Raw genomic sequence first — 17,103 nt, 5'->3', positions numbered from 1 at the left:
TTCCCCCGCCGGGGAGGGAGGTGAGTTTGAGTGCCGGGGAGGGAGGTGAGTTGGAGCGCCGAGGAGGGAGGTGAGTGGAGCGCCGGGGAGGGAGGTGAGTTGGAGCGCCGGGGAGTGAGGGAGGTGAGTTGGAGCGCCGGGGAGTGAGGGAGGCGAGTTGTAGCGCCGGGGAGTGAGGGAGGCGAGTTGTAGCGCCGGGGAGTGAGGGAGGAGAGTTGGAGCGCCGGGGAGTGAGGGAGGTGAGTTGGAGCGCCGGGGAGTGAGGGAGGTGAGTTGGAGCGCCGGGGAGTGAGGGAGGTGAGTTGGAGCGCCGGGGAGTGAGGGAGGTGAGTTGGAGCGCCGGGGAGTGAGGGAGGTGAGTTGGAGCGCCGGGGAGTGAGGGAGGTGAGTTGGAGCGCCGGGGAGGGAGGGAGGTGAGTTGGAGCGCCGGGGAGTGAGGGAGGTGAGTTGGAGCGCCGGGGAGTGAGGGAGGTGAGTTGGAGTGCCGGGGAGTGAGGGAGGTGAGTTGGAGCGCCGGGGAGGGAGGTGAGTTGGAGCGCCGGGGAGTGAGGGAGGTGAGTTGGAGCGCCGAGGGAGGTGTGTGTGTGTGTGCGGCCGTGGCCGAAGACAGTGGCAGTTGGGTGACGTCAGACCCGCAATCTGATTGGCCAGAGGCTGAGGACCAATCAGATTCACCGCAGATAGCACTAACCTTTCGATTTTATATATTAAGATGATTTAGTTAAAATACTTTATTAATAATCAATGAATAAAAAAAAGGGGGGTTCAAAATAAAATGTATACCAGACAGTACGTGACTGTATCATTAATAACATAACTCTAAGTAGTTAAGTTGATAGCACGTATGGAGATCCTTGATTGATATTTATAGTACATATGGAGATCCTTGATTGATATTCGGGATCTTGTGCTATATTTGTATAGCTGCCTATAGATATAGGAAGGGGCCGTAGTGGGACCACTATCTAGGCACTATCTTTATATGTTTTAATAATCCTGGGCAACACATGTGAGGGTTTATTCAATCTATGTAGCTACCTATGATAAGCAGCCAATGTGTAACCCCGTACTTCCTAATAGTCAGGCTGTGAAGATAACACTTGAGGTACACACTGCTAGTGGTAATACCCCTAACGCTGTTTAGACCAACCAATAGAGAGAGACACAGTATGCACAATATGGTAGAAGGTACATAGCCCACAATAGGGTATTAGTGCATGCTTTGCCCACCTAATGCAATAAGGTATATTGTGGTCTGGGTTTGGCTATTAGGCTAGTTACATGGGGTTGTGATAATTGTCTGGAAAGTGTCTAAACTAGTCTCCAGGGAGGACTAGTATAGAGTGTGGACCCTCAAAGTGTTCTTAATATTAATACATCTAGGCAAACAATGCAGAGATATGTGAGTGACGACCTGTTATGTAGAATAGTGAGTGGCTGGTGGGTAAAACCCCAGTCATCTGCACACTGAGTGCTGCTTTTCCGTAAGGGTAATACTAGTGGAGGCACTTTGTAACTAAAAGCCCCTTGAGCCTTATATTCAAGGACTGCAGGTATATGCGTGATACAATGGTTAATGCGAGCACCCTCAATGGGATACCTAGCTATATAGTATAAACCTAGGTTGCATAGACAAATTATAGGACTTGGCTACTGGGCTAATAGAAAAGATACTTGTGCATCCTCAGTGAAAACAAAAGCAGTTAATAGTGTATACCCTCCGCATAAGGTGAGTATTGCAGTGGTATGTAGTATATACCATTAACCCACATACAGTAGATCCTTCTAGTCAGGGGAATATTGGTAGGCAATTGCAGTAAGAACACCAATATGCAGCTAAGCCGTGCTGAGGGCATGAACAGCTGATCGTATATACCTTCAACATGCGGTAAGTATTATTTGCAGAGGTAAGTATAGTATATACCGTTACCCACACAGACCCTCCCAATTGGGGAAGTATTGGTAGGTAAGTGCACAGGAAACACTAATAAACTGCTGATCCGAGATATTCTCACAAATGGAGCACCAGAAAGGAGATTGGACCCCTTTGAACCCTGTCAGCCGGGAATGTAAGTGATAAACAGTGATTGTCCAATAAAGATCTCCTCAGATAGGGTGCGCATTCACTGCAGGCTGAGTTCACTCTGGGTCACTCTGGGGGATCAGTTAGACAGTCGGGGAATAATGCTAATGCTTCCTGTAAACCGGCATGGAACAGCTGATCGAGGCAGATCCCCAGCAGGAGGAAAGTGCCATGCAGTAAGGTCAGTGGAGACCAATAGCCCACACACGGACCCCCTAATCAACAAGGTATATAATCAGATAGGTATAACAGATAGAGCACATATACTAACATATGTCTGGCAATGCATTGTCCCCTATATCAGCGCTGATCATTGATATATCAGCGCTGATATGTTCGAGGACATGCCTAGCTAGGATAGTGGGTAAATACCCGGCCCCTGAAATCAGAGAGATCCTACGATGTAAATCTGACACGTAGGATCAAAGTATTAACCGCACGCGGGACGCTGGGAGTATCGCAGCTTGAAGCATGGTCAGCGAATGCTGCATACGAAATGAAAGCTTCCCACGTGTGAGTGGGTAAGTGGCCGACGCGCGCGTTTCACGTGTGAACGCTTCTTCAGGGCGCGTAAGGGTTAATGGTATATACTACATACCACTGCAATACTCACCTTATGCGGAGGGTATACACTATTAACTGCTTTTGTTTTCACTTAGGATGCACAAGTATCTTTTCTATTAGCCCAGTAGCCAATTCCTATAATTTGTCTATGCAACCTAGGTTTATCCTATATAGCTAGGTATCCCATTGAGGGTGCTCGCATTAACCATTGTATCACGCATATACCTGCAGTCCTTGAATATACGGCTCAAGGGGCTTTTAGTTACAAAGTGCCTCCACTAGTATTACCCTTACGGAAAAGCAGCACCCAGTGTGCAGATGACTGGAGTTTTACCCACCAGCCACTCACTATTCTACTCAACAGGTCGTCACTCACATATCTCTGCATTGTTTGCCTAGATGTATTAATATTAAGAACACTTTGAGGGTCCACACTCTATACTAGTCCTCCCTGGAGACTAGTTTAGACGCTTTCCAGACAATTATCACAACCCCATGTAACTAGCCTAATAGCCAAACCAAGACCACAATATACCTTATTGCATTAGGTGGGCAAAGCATGCACTAATACCCTATTGTGGGCTATGTACCTTCTACCATATTGTGCATACTGTGTCTCCCTCTTTTGGTTGGTCTAAACAGCGTTAGGGGTATTAGCACTAGCAGTGTGTACCTCAAGTGTTATCTTCACAGCCTGACTATTAGGAAGTACGGGGTTACCCTCTGGCTCCTTATCATAGGTAGCTACATAGATTGAATAAACCCTTGCATGTGTTGCCCAGGATTATTAAAACATATAAAGATAGTGCCTAGATAGTGGTGCCACTACGGCCCCTTCCTATATCTATAGGCAGCTATACAAATATAGCACAAGATCCCGAATATCAATCAAGGATCTCCATATGTACTATAAATATCAACCAAGGATCTCCATATGTGCTATCAACTTAACCACTTAGAGTTATGTTATTAATGATACAGTCACGTACTGTCTGGTATACATTTTATTTTTAACCCCCCTTTTTTTATTCATTGGTTATTAATAAAGTATTTTAACTAAATCATTATACATATAGCAGTGATAGAGGGCTTGCATACCAGGTTTCCTTTTCTTTAGTATACATCCTGTTCCTACCTAATGAGCACCTCACCATGGTTCAATAGTACAGCTGTGCGGGTGTTCTGTGTATGTGTAGCAACGTTCATTCAACTAATCTAACCGCGCTGAAAGCAAAGATTGGGCTGCTTTTTATTTCTCTGGGAATTAATTACAAATTATATTTCTTAGGGGCCTCTACATGAAGAAGTGTTTGTCATCCAAGTGTTTTCTTTCCCCTTATCCCCCCCTGTCCTTATCAGGGAGCCAGTAAAGATAAGGGGAGGGGGAGAGAGGGGGCTCTGCCTGTGCAAACTCTTGTAGAACACACAGTGACGTCAGACAGAAGGGAGCAGCCGGAGATCAAACCCCCTCCCAGGTCTCAGCTCCCCGTGCTTACATAACTTTAAATAATGATTTAGAAGTACCGTATTTCTAAGTGTGAGATTTGGGTAAAAAAGGTGTCACCCCCCCAGATGTGACTTCTTAAACATGCCGTTGTCATTAGTACATTGTGGTGCTTAAAGGGGTTACCTGGAGGGAACATTACACATTCTGAATAATCGGGTACTTCACATCGACATGTATTCGTGCAGCCGGATCTGGGGTGGAACCATGGCCACTTATATGCAGCCTCGGACGGGTAAAGGGACAGATTTAGTAAATGGTGTTACGGCGTAAGGCACTTTGGGTTACATTTACCAAAGTGGTGATAAACTGTAAGCTACATTACTGCTCATTCACCCAAGGCTTAGCACTGTTTAGGCAATATGGCCCAAGGTATCAAATATTCCGGCGCTACATAAAAGGGGAAATCCAACGTAGGAAGAACTAGACCGGCAGCCAGAACCGGCCCCGTAGATATTTCTTTCTATATCTAGAGAGGACAATACAATTTCACCACTAAAAAATGGTGTCTACTCTTGTTCTCTAAAAAGAACTAATTCTGTAAGGGCGGCTCCCTGGTAGTATAGCGGGGTCCTGATCCCGTGCAGGGGCTGCGCTCTTAGGATGGCACCAAACTCAGGGTGACCATATCTGTCCCGGTAAATGTCACGCATGCGCAATCGGCACTTGCTGACTGCGAATGAGCGAACGGCGTTTGCCGGTCGCTCATGCGCAAGAGCAGCCGGCAAGTTACCATCGCGCGCTCGCCAAGAGGCCCAAAAAACCGGGACAGCACCAGAAAACGTCGGGACAGCGCCCTAAAAACCGGGACATCTGGTCACCCTACCCAAACTGCACCTTGGCGTGGGGGCTGTAGCTGTCAATTACAGCACAAGCTTCCCACAATTTTTGCATCCACAGCAGCAAGGCATTGTGGGGCGAGACTTTGGAAGCGCCAACAGTGAGTGACAGCTACACCCCCCATGCTGCCTGCACACACGTGGGGGCAGTTTGGGGGATTATTAAGCGCGTGTTCCCCTACGAGGTCAGCACACTATACTGCCTGGGATCGCTCACACAGGTCTGATGAGGAAGTAGTACACTGATAGACAGACAGAACCCCTGTAGATAGCACTCTAATCCGGTATGATATTGTGATTTACTTAAAATATCTTTATTATTGACAATATCGTTAAAATATTGGGGTTAAAACAATGATTAAATAATACCAAGTGTTGCTAGCTCTTGGAATGAGTTGATCCAGAGGAGTGTACAATAATTGGTTAATATCCAGTGTTAGGATATTCACTGGCCCTAGTGTTCCTCATACGGAGTTAATAAACTAGAGGGTTATGCTAATGAACGGCAGTTAGGACCACATATGTAGTGCCCCAGTAATAGAATACTGATAGATGCATGGTTATTTGAACCTGTACTGTGCTGCTCTGTGCTGCAGCTGTTGTACATTATAGATTTGAGTAGAGCAAATCTGGGTCTAAGTGCACCTAATGGTGTTTACTGTCACCAGCATATATAGATGGTGGTGCGTGAGTGCAAGTTGGTAGTGCTTTAAACACGTGTGAACCCCAGGTGTGTAGTAACAGGCCTAGAGTTAACAGTAGTATTCGTGGATGAATTACTGGTAAGTATTGTAGCGCTGCTGAGACTCCTGTATGGTCAGATACTGAGTTATCAGCTGAGTACTGCTCCTTGTAGGGTTAATGAAACCGGTCAACTATGAAAGACCTTTCCCTAATTGGTGCAGTACTCCTCATATGTGGTAACGGTCTGGCACTCCAGAGGTGAATTGCTGGATGGGGTGCCGTTTTGCTCACTAGGTTGTTTCCTATAAGCTATATGCTGTAGTAGGATATTAGCATTCAGGCTTCCCTAAGTGTAACAGTAATAGACTGCCAGATGAACAATGTGCCGTTCCTATTTGTTGACTCTTAAGACCGTCAGGTCTATAAACAGTCCATAAATGTACACGAGCAGAGCCACGCTGACTTCATAAGTAACATTGAGTCAGTGTCCATGAACTAGGGCTCCGCGCGTGCACGTGGTCACGTGTTGCCGACGCGCGCGTTTCGCGAGTGCTTAGTCAAGGCTATGGTAATCAGCTGGGGGCTGTAGCTGTCAATTACAGCACAAGCTTCCCACAATTTTTTGCATCCACAGCAGCAAGGCATTGTGGGGCGAGACTTTGGAAGCGCCAACAGTGAGTGACAGCTACAACCCCCATGCTGCCTGCACACACGTGGGGGCAGTTTGGGGTATTATTAAGCCTGGTTCCCCCACGAGGTCAGCACACTATACTGCCTGGGATCACTCACACAGGTCTGATGAGGAAGTAATAAGATTTATTCATTAGGGATTCGTGGGACAAATATTTTCCCGTCGATGCACAGTGTCAAAAAGGTGGGGAACCTCTGCTCTAGCGCATAGCCCTCCTTAGTAGAACTGCCCCTTCAGCGGCAGTGTGGGGGAGTGACTGAACTTACCTCCTTCATGGTTTCTGTGAATCCGCGTAGCAAATCCTTTCCCACGTCCGTGTTAATGCCACTCTTCCGGTCCGCCAACAACCCCTCATTGGCGCTGTAAAAAAACGGCGTTTCATGGCCTGTGTTCGGAGCGACGTACACGGCTTATTGGGGCAGGGAAATGGCAAATAAAATGCGTCTAAATTAATTTCAACCAACGATACATCGTGTGTGGAGCCGCCATACATAGGATGCACTTTTTATTTGCAATTGTTAGCACAAAAATTGACACAGCATTTAAATAATAAAATCTTCGTTCATTGGCTTATTCTGGTTTTCTGGCTTTAGAATTCTGTGTCAACAGGTTGTAGGGGCAGCTGGAGCAAGGGTTGCAAAGGCTTCTGGGAAAGCAGGAGCGGCTTTGCAGGTGAGGATAAGAGAGCTGCAGAAACCTTGAAGTTCAGTCGCTTAGAGCAGGGGTGCTCAACTCCAGTCCTCAATGCCCTCCAACAGGTCAGGTTTTCAGGATATCCCGGCTTCAGCACATGTGGCTCAATCGGCGGCTCAGTCAATGACTGAGCCACCTGTGCTGAAGCCGGGATATCCTGAAAACCTGACTTGTTGGAGGGCCTTGAGGACTGGAGTTGAGGACCCCTGGCGTAGAGAGTCGCCTTTCCTAACAAGGGTTGCTGGCTCTATACTTCGTTGTTTACCGGCGTGGCGGTGGCACCCAGAGAGAAAATACTTAGTATATATGTGTGCGTCCCCACCCAAGCAAAAAAAGTTCACCCACTTCAAAGACAGTGAGCTACTCCTTCCCACCTCTAAATACGCCCGATGTGTTGCGTGTGGTGCAGTGCGTATACATACACAGCACTCACATGATAACCTGCACATCCGCACGCATGCTCTTCATGATCAGCAGGCACTGCTCCACGGATAAAGGGGCAGCGTTATTCTGGGGGAGAGATCAGACGGAGAGACGCGTCGGTGATAAATCCTGCATTCCTCCCCCGGGCCCTAAATATCAGCGGTTCCCGGGAGATCGAGCCTCACGCGGGGTACAGCAGGTGTCGTGTGGGGAATGTTTTCTAGCATTGTATGTGTGTGTGTGTCACTTGTGTGCACTGTAGGGCTGTGTATTTGTGTGTGTGTATTTGTGCATTGTAACACTGTGTGTGTATTTGTGCATTGTAACACTGTGTGTGTATTTGTGTGTGCACTATAGGTGTGTGTGTATATCAGTACATGTATTTATGCATTGTAACAATGTGTGTGTATTTGTGTGTACACTATAGGTGTGTGTGTATATCACTACATGTATTTGTGCATTGTAACAATGTGTGTATGTTTGTCTATTTGTGGGTATATTTGTGCATTGTGACAGTGTGTGTGTACTATAGGAGCGTGTGTATGTCAGTAAATGTATTTGTGCATTGTAACACTGTGTGTATTTGTGTGTGCACTGTATGAGTGTGTGTATGCCAGTATGTGTATTTGTGCATTGTAACTGTGTATGTGTGTGTGTAACACTGTGTGTGTATTTGTAGGTGCACTGTGTGTAGCAGTGTGTGCATTTTGTGCATTGTAACAATGTGTGTGTGTGTGTTGTTGTTGTGCATTGTAACACTGTGTGTGTACAGAGAAGACATTCATACCACAGTGATCCGGATATCCCGGCTGTAGATCACACCTGCAGCAAAGAGAAGTAGATCACCAACCTTATTCGTATTTTATATGAGAAGGCCCAAAGCCTGCAGTAAAGTGTCCGCATGGCAACCTCTTATTCCCGCCCACTCCACCCCATCAGGCAGCACAGAGCTGTTTTCCATGCAGGGTTCAAAGAGACTTATCAGAGAAGCCGCTTTACCCAGCACTCCTCTGATAAGTCTCTATGTGAAAGGGTTTCCGCAAAGTTCATATTCCGGAGAGAGAGAAGAGCCAGAACACGAGGTCATTCTCTGACGCCGGAGGGTAGCAGGTGAAGGAATATGTGAGGAAGAATAGCCTCCCAGCCGGGGATGGTAAGGGCCTCAAGACCCCTCCAACTGGTCCGCCTGCAGTAAGGGAATTCACACCTGCTTGGGATGGACATCAGGCTAAACCCTAAATATGAGCGAAAGCCCAGGACCTAATAGAGTCTGCAGTTATACCAGGTAGCAAAAAGGGGCAGCCACGGGGAGGCCACGTGGTTCTTATCTGCCCTCACATTCTAGGTTTTTAAGCACAGTGGCGTCACAAAGATATATATACACACATTATTAAGGTTATGGTGGGTAAAACAAGTGACAAAAAGCCTCCACAGCAAAGCATGTCTTAGGCAGGTCTGCAACCCCGCCTTTCACCATTATCACCCATCACACAGCACTTCCACTGTACCAAGGGATTCTGGGAAATGACATGCAAATGAGAAATATATATATATATATATATATATATATATATTGTGACAGAAACCAGGGGATGGTAATAAATTCCGTATATAGGGCTCCCAGGATACTAGACAGTTTCTATCCTGTTTGGCCTGGGAGTGCAGCCTTATAATACATACACTCCATCCCACAGTTTGGCAAGCGCTGGAACTGAGGGATGAGAGATCCAGACCAGAGTTTGTCTGCTGCCTGATTTCTGTCACCTGTCATGCTAATTAGGAATCAGGTATGAAAGACTGATTTCCTGTTTGCTCTGGTCTCCCCACAAGAGCCAGGAGGCTGGAAGGCTGCTGAACTACAGAGGGGAGAAGCCTCTTCCCCAAACAGGTTCAATCTTTCTGTTCATTTGTGTAAGACTGCAAAAGTACCGTGTTTTGATGTTGGAAGTGGAAAAGCCACTTCCAACCCTGAGTCAGGGATATCTAAGTTAAGTTATCGCTCAGGTGAGCAGCTTTTGTTTTGATCTGTTTTCTGTTGTATGCACTGTGGCAGTCTCAGTGCCTGGGACTGAATAAACCAGGCATAGCCTGTTTAAAGGAACAGTACGTGACGCCTCATCATTTAACCTACCCTAAAAGACCGTGTTCTAAACAGTCCCGGACAAACGACGGAGCCCCGGAGTAAGCCGTTTGTCACATATGGTGGAGAATGCGGGCAAAGCACTAGGGGGTCTGCGGGTTGAAGAACTTTGAAAAAAAAAAAAAAAAAAAAGTTTTTTCATCCTCTGCAAAGAAGATGGAAGACGTGGTGGGTGCGCTGGTACGCAATGTCGCTGCCCAGAAAGACGTGAATGAAACCCAGCAACAGCTGTTAATAGCCCAGCAAGAAACTAATGCAAACCAGCAGCAGACGAATGCAGCCCAGCAACAGCTGCTAATAGCCCAGCAAGAGATTAATGCCAACCAGCAACAGGCGAATGCCAACCAGCAACAGGCGAATGCAAACCAGCAACAGACGAATGAGGCCCTGCAAAACGCGAATGCAAATCAGCAAGAGACAAACCGCTTGCTGAGAGAGGAGCAACAGCGGTTCGCTCAGGGCTTACAGCAGGAACTCGAGATCCTGAGGGGGACTATCAGTAACCTTCCACTGGCAGCGGCAGCCCCAGTTCCGAAAATGACCAGGGCAAGCCACTACCTTCAGAAGATGGGACCCTCGGATGATGTGGAAGCCTATCTTCTCACGTTTGAACGCACGGCACAGAGAGAGGGATGGCCAGAAGCTGAGTGGGCTGGTCTAATCGCACCCTTCCTAAGCGGCGAACCCCAGAAGGCTTACTTTGATCTAGAGCCAGCCGAAGCTAACGTCTATGCAAAATTGAAGTTCGAGATCCTCGCCCGCCTCGGCGTAACCACGGCTGTTCGCGCCCAAAGGTTTCACGCATGGTCCTTCACGATGGATAAAGCCACCCGAAGCCAGATGTATGACCTCATCCACCTCGCCCGGAAGTGGCTACAACCCGAGATCAACTCAGCCAGCCACATCGTGGAACGGTTGGTCATGGACCAGTTCTTGAGGAAACTTCCGTCTGCCTTACGCCGTTGGGTCAGTCGGAGTGACCCCCACAATGCGGATGAGCTTGTGGCCCTCGTAGAAAGGTACAATGCAGCAGAAGAGCACCCGCAACCCACAGTCGTGGAGCAACCCCACTACCCGAGGTTCCAGGACTCTTCCAGAGACGGTAAAAGGGTACCGGGGTTAAGGGGCGCTGAAGAGCGGCGACCACCTTCACGCAGCACCAGCAACAGTGGTTCGCACACTAAGGGCAATAGCCAACATGGGGAGCCGGGAAAAGGCTCTAAGTGGGACACAGACTATGTACCTAAATGTGTAAATTGTCATGAGAGGGGCCACACAGCAAAAATCTGCCCACTAAATGATGAGCCCATGCAATGCAACAGCGTGGAACCTTATTCGCTGTTGTCCCAATGTATGGGCCCTAGCCCAGAGGACCCCTTGAATAACCATCTGTGGGCATTTGTAAAGGTTAATGGTAAGAGGGTTCGGGCACTTCTTGACTCTGGGAGCATGGTCACACTAGTGTCCGAATACCTCTTGCCCATTAAGAAGAAACAGGGAAACAGTTCACAAAGAGTGGCAATTTGTTGTATACATGGGGATAATCATGAATATTCCACTGTTGATGTTTTTTTTGAAACAGAGTTTGGTTCTTTAGATTTCAAGGTGGGTATTGTACCCAAACTGGCACATGATGTGTTAATAGGGACTGACTTTCCCCATTTTCTAAAAATGTGGTCCCCCGCTCAGAATAGCGCCCAGAGTTCAATAGCGGACCATAACGAAGTATTAGAAGAAACAAATCCTTTCCCTTTTTCAGAAATGGAGGTTGACGAGGGCCCAAATAAGAAGGGGGAAAAGGAGGAGTGCTGTAAAATTCCCTTCCCCATCACTACTTTGGTAGGGAATACCCCAAATCAAGATGTTGAGCAGACACTTACCACCCCAGAACCGGATAAGACCCTCGCTGACATAGAGGTCAGTCCTGGGAGTTTTAAGAAGGCCCAGTGGGAGGACCCCACATTAGCGGTAGCAAGGGGAAATATACGGGACCAGAATAGTACTCCTGGCCAACCAGATAGGTCACTTGCTTACCCCTACTTCGAGGTAGAGAACGACCTAGTATATCGGGTTGATAAAAGGAAATCAGTTACAACTAAACAATTGTTGGTACCACGGACATTCCGTAACGTAGTATTACACCTCGCACATAGTCATCCATTGGGGGGACACCTAGGGGTGGAAAAGACAAAAGAAAAGGTTCTCCGAAGCTTCTATTGGCCTGGGGTTCTGGCAGAAATTACGAATTATTGTTCCTCATGCCCAGAATGTCAGATCACCGCCCCGTTCAAGGCGTACCGCAGCCCATTGGTACCCCTTCCCATAATAGAGGTACCATTTGACCGGATTGCTATGGATCTAGTAGGACCCCTAATAAAGTCTGCTAGGGGACATCAGCATATATTGGTAATATTAGATTATGCCACCCGATATCCGGAGGCAGTTCCCCTACGTAGCACCTCAGCTAAAAACATAGCAAAAGAGTTAGTAGTTCTGTTTTCCCGGGTCGGGATTCCTAAAGAGATTCTATCTGACCAGGGAACACCATTTATGTCCCAAGTAACGAAAGAGCTATGTAAACTCCTAAAAATCAAGCATCTCAGAACCTCAGTCTATCATCCACAAACAGATGGTTTAGTGGAAAGGTTCAATAAAACCTTAAAGAGCATGTTACGGCGGGCGGTTGATAAAGATGGGAAAAACTGGGATTGTTTGTTACCGTACCTGTTATTTGCCATTAGGGAAGTTCCCCAATCATCCACAGGCTTCTCCCCGTTTGAACTATTGTATGGCCGACACCCAAGGGGCTTACTGGATATAGCCAAAGAGACTTGGGAACACGAGGTTACCCCTTACAGAAGTGTAATAGAGCATGTTGCCCAGATGCAGGACCGCATTGCTGCAGTCCTACCCATAGTGAGGGAACACATGGAGAAAGCTCAAGAAGCACAGAGGAATACATATAATAAGGGTGCAAGGGTCAGAATTTTTTCTCCAGGTGATAGGGTACTAGTTCTGGTTCCCACCGTGGAGAGTAAATTCCTTGCTAAATGGCATGGGCCATATGAGGTCTTGGAAAGAGTGGGAGAAGTAAATTATAAGGTAAGACAGCCAGGTAGGAGGAAACCTGAGCAAATTTACCATATAAACCTACTCAAGCCCTGGAAAGATAGAGAAGTCTTGTTAACCCTAGTACCCCCAGGTCCGTCAGAGAATCAAGAAACTGACCCAGAGGTTAGCATAGCTGAAACCCTGTCTGTTCATCAGAAACGAGAGGTTCAGAATTTAGTGAAAAGAAACAAAGAAATCTTCTCTATACGGCCAGGTAGAACTAGCGTAATTGAACATGACCTAGTCTCTGAACCGGGGGTCCGAGTTAACCTTAAACCGTACCGAATCCCAGAGGCCAAAAGAAAGGCTATAAGTTTAGAGGTTAAAAAAATGCTAAAACTAGGTGTAATTGAGGAATCCCAAAGTGGGTGGAACAGCCCTATAGTCTTAGTCCCAAAGCCAGATGGTACAACAAGGTTTTGTAATGACTACCGGAAACTAAACGCGGTGTCAAAATTTGATACTTATCCTATGCCCAGGGTAGATGAACTTGTAGAGAGACTGGGCAAAGCCCGATATCTCACAACCCTAGACCTAACAAAAGGGTACTGGCAGGTTCCCCTCACAGAAAGGGCAAAAGAAAAGACAGCCTTCTCAACCCCAGACGGCCTCTTTCAGTATAAGGTGTTGCCTTTTGGCTTACATGGAGCTCCCGCCACATTCCAAAGAATGATGGATAAAATTTTAAAACCACATGCTCGTATGCTGCCGCCTACCTGGATGATGTGGTAATCCATAGTGAAGATTGGCAATCCCACCTTCCAAAGGTCCAAGCTGTGCTTGACGCAGTCCGGTCTGCTGGACTAACTGCTAACCCCGCTAAATGCACTATTGGTCTGGAGGAGGCCAAGTATCTGGGATATTCTATTGGCAGAGGTTTACTCAAAGTGGAGGCGATACAAAATTGGCCAAGGCCAGTTACAAAAAAACAAGTAAGGACCTTTTTGGGGTTAATTGGGTACTATAGAAGGTTTATTCCCAATTTTGCAACTAAGGCAACCCCACTAACTGACCTCACAAAAGCAAGAGGACCGCTAATGGTAAAGTGGTCCCCCGAAACTGAACAGGCCTTTAGAAGCCTGAAAGAAGCTCTCTGTGCCCAACCAGTGTTGGTCACACCTGACTTCTCCAAAGAGTTCGTAGTCCAAACCGACGCATCTGAGGTAGGGCTGGGGGCGGTACTCTCCCAGGAGTCTCAAGGTGAGGAGCACCCCATCCTTTATTTAAGTAGGAAACTAAATCCCCAGGAGAAAAATTACTCCATAGTAGAGAAAGAGTGTCTCGCAATAAAGTGGGCTGTAGAGACGCTCAAATACTACCTGTTGGGGAGAAAATTCCGGTTGGTCACAGATCATGCACCCCTTACCTGGATGTGTCAAAACAGGGAAAAGAATGCTAGAGTGACCAGGTGGTTCCTAAGCCTACAACCCTTTAAATTTTCTGTGGAACACAGGTCAGGGCACAAACATGGCAATGCTGACGGGTTGTCAAGGATGCACTCCCTAATATCCATGGTCGCTCATCCCTCGAGGTCTGAGCTGGGGGGGAGGATATGTGACAGAAACCAGGGGATGGTAATAAATTCCGTATATAGGGCTCCCAGGATACTAGACAGTTTCTATCCTGTTTGGCCTGGGAGTGCAGCCTTATAATACATACACTCCATCCCAGTTTGGCAAGCGCTGGAACTGAGGGATGAGAGATCCAGACCAGAGTTTGTCTGCTGCCTGATTTCTGTCACCTGTCATGCTAATTAGGAATCAGGTATGAAAGACTGATTTCCTGTTTGCTCTGGTCTCCCCACAAGAGCCAGGAGGCTGGAAGGCTGCTGAACTACAGAGGGGAGAAGCCTCTTCCCCAAACAGGTTCAATCTTTCTGTTCATTTGTGTAAGACTGCAAAAGTACCGTGTTTTGATGTTGGAAGTGGAAAAGCCACTTCCAACCCTGAGTCAGGGATATCTAAGTTAAGTTATCGCTCAGGTGAGCAGCTTTTGTTTTGATCTGTTTTCTGTTGTATGCACTGTGGCAGTCTCAGTGCCTGGGACTGAATAAACCAGGCATAGCCTGTTTAAAGGAACAGTACGTGACGCCTCATCATTTAACCTACCCTAAAAGACCGTGTTCTAAACAGTCCCGGACAAACGACGGAGCCCCGGAGTAAGCCGTTTGTCACAATATATATATATATATATATATATATATATATATATATATATATATATATATATATATATATATATATACACACACAGTGGTTGACAAATCACCAAAAAATCTACTCGCCACCTAGTACCAAACGTGTGCTGCTTGCGCCAATATTTACTCGCCCGGGGATATATATATATATATATATATATATATATATATATATATATAAAACGTAACTATTGTATAGTGTGGTTAATAAATCAGTAAGGGATGTGCAGGGCGGGCTGCATATTGCGCTAGATTGAGGAGCAGATAAAAATATAATGTGGGCCCATTATCGCTTCGTGCTTGCACTGCAGCAAAGGATTCTGGGTAATGACATGCAAATGAGCACTCTGTCACTTTTTGCTTCTTGTCCATCTTGCCGTGGACAACCCCTATTGAGAAAAGATGTATGTGAAATGTGAAGTCTGTGAGACGCCCCCCCCATGATAACAAATCGGTGAGAGCAGCCATGTCTGCCACGGAGTCCCACGCCATTTCTGGCATAACCGAGTGGTAAACCAATGGCGATTTCGGAAGCATTCCTGGCAGGGCAACAGCAGAAAGGAAACGATGCCCCAACTAAACCCTATATTTCCCCCAAAGAGCTGTTACTTACCCCCGGGTACTTCCTTGGTGCCACGTTCTAGGAGCACTTTGCCAGAGTCGGTGCTCAGGGCGGAGTTTGCCTCTAGCAACCTGGAGAGGGAGAAACCACGAGACATCTCACCCAGGACCGGAGAGAAGGTCCATGACCCAATGGTTAAATCTTGATGATTTGACGCCCTTCTGGGTGGATTACTCTTTTAGAGCTGGTGGTCCCGCCACAGCCGGAGGCCACCGCCCCTCCGCGATACTCCCTGATCATGTGATCGCTCCCGAGCGGTCACATGTTCTCACCGTCATTCTGGTGATGTTCAGGAAAGGGTCCTCTCTCCCCCCCCCCCCCCCTTCTGTGAGATCGGGATCACGGGCACGGTGGTGTGGCATACAGGGCACGGCTGGGGATCTAAGTCTCAGCTCCCCGTGTTTACAAGCAAACGTCAGTCCCTGCTTCAGCACATGTGGCTCAACCAGTCCAAGCTTCAGCACAGGTGGCTCAATCAGAGGCTCAGTCACTGATTGAGCTAGCCGGGCTGAAGCGGGGTTATCCTGAAGACCTGACCCGTTGGTAGTCCTTGAGCACCAGAGTTGCCCCTCCCCCCCCCCCACAACCAATCTTCCTAATCCCCCCCTCCCCAGTACCCACCTCTGCAGGGCCCCCTCGGGGGTATACACTTTCGGGGTGCTTGGAACCTCTATTCGGGCATAATGTGTGATGATCTTTTTCAGATGGCCGAGGATAGTTCCCTATGAACGTAGGCAAGCGAAGTGAGTAACAGTACCCGGCACAACAAAGTACCATTACTATTTTTATTTTCAAACCAATACCTCCAATACTTAACCACTATACTGCAAACCCTTTTAAATGGTGTTTATTCACTTTGCCTTCTTGTTGACAAGGGACATTTCCTTCCCACATTCACACTCAATGGCTACTCAACACTAGCACTAGTTTAAAAGGTACAGTTCCCCCCTATCAGTGGTCCCCCGACCTCTGGGGACTCCCAAATTCCCATGTGACTAAGGGGCACATAAAATGGCTGCTGGGTAAGGCTCATTCTGGCAGCCAATAAGAAGCTGTGATGTCGTCGGGAGATGGCGTTGCTGCATTCTATGGGCGATCCTGGCGGCCATGTTTGGCATTTATCATGGCGGATACAAAATCGTGGAAGTCCATTTTAGCCGGAAGATGGGGAGCACAGGTCAGCTCGGGGTGGGGGCTGATACTTTAAACCTTTGACCATCTGGCAGCAAAGGGGTTAAAGTAATACTCAGTGAGTGGGAAGTAGGGGGGAAGTGCAGTAGGGGGGGAGAGGTGCAGTAAGGGGGGGTGCAGTAGGGGGGAGGTGCAGTAGGGGGGTAGGTGCAGTAGGGGGGTAGGTGCAGTAGGGGGGTAGGTGCAGTAGGGGGGTAGGTGCAGTAGGGGGGGTAGGTGCAGTAGGGGGGGGTAGGTGCAGTAGGGGGGGGTAGGTGCAGTGGGGGGGGTAGGTGCAGTAGGGGGGGGGAAGTACAGTAGGGAGGGGGGAGGGGGAGGGCTGTAGGGAGGGGGGGAAGTGCAGTAGGGAGGGGGAAGTGCT

The 17,103-nt window shown here is 47.7% G+C and overlaps 1 protein-coding gene across 1 annotated transcript in view; it reads right to left on the bottom strand.

Moving 5' to 3' along the window:
* SERHL2 (serine hydrolase like 2) overlaps window positions 1-17,103 on the bottom strand; it is a 67,573-nt gene that overhangs the window by 17,263 nt on the left and 33,207 nt on the right. Inside the window, exons 7-11 of the mRNA XM_075573943.1 lie at window positions 16,173-16,273; window positions 15,543-15,622; window positions 8,269-8,303; window positions 7,492-7,568; window positions 6,632-6,725 (exon numbers count right to left, since the gene is read on the bottom strand). Coding sequence (XP_075430058.1) covers window positions 6,632-6,725; window positions 7,492-7,568; window positions 8,269-8,303; window positions 15,543-15,622; window positions 16,173-16,273 — 387 coding nt within the window. The remainder of the gene's footprint in view (window positions 1-6,631; window positions 6,726-7,491; window positions 7,569-8,268; window positions 8,304-15,542; window positions 15,623-16,172; window positions 16,274-17,103) is intronic.

The sequence above is a fragment of the Ascaphus truei genome, chromosome 17 (genome assembly GCF_040206685.1).
Source record: "Ascaphus truei isolate aAscTru1 chromosome 17, aAscTru1.hap1, whole genome shotgun sequence".
NCBI lineage: Eukaryota > Metazoa > Chordata > Amphibia > Anura > Ascaphidae > Ascaphus > Ascaphus truei.
This window is presented reverse-complemented; position numbering and strand designations above follow the sequence as displayed.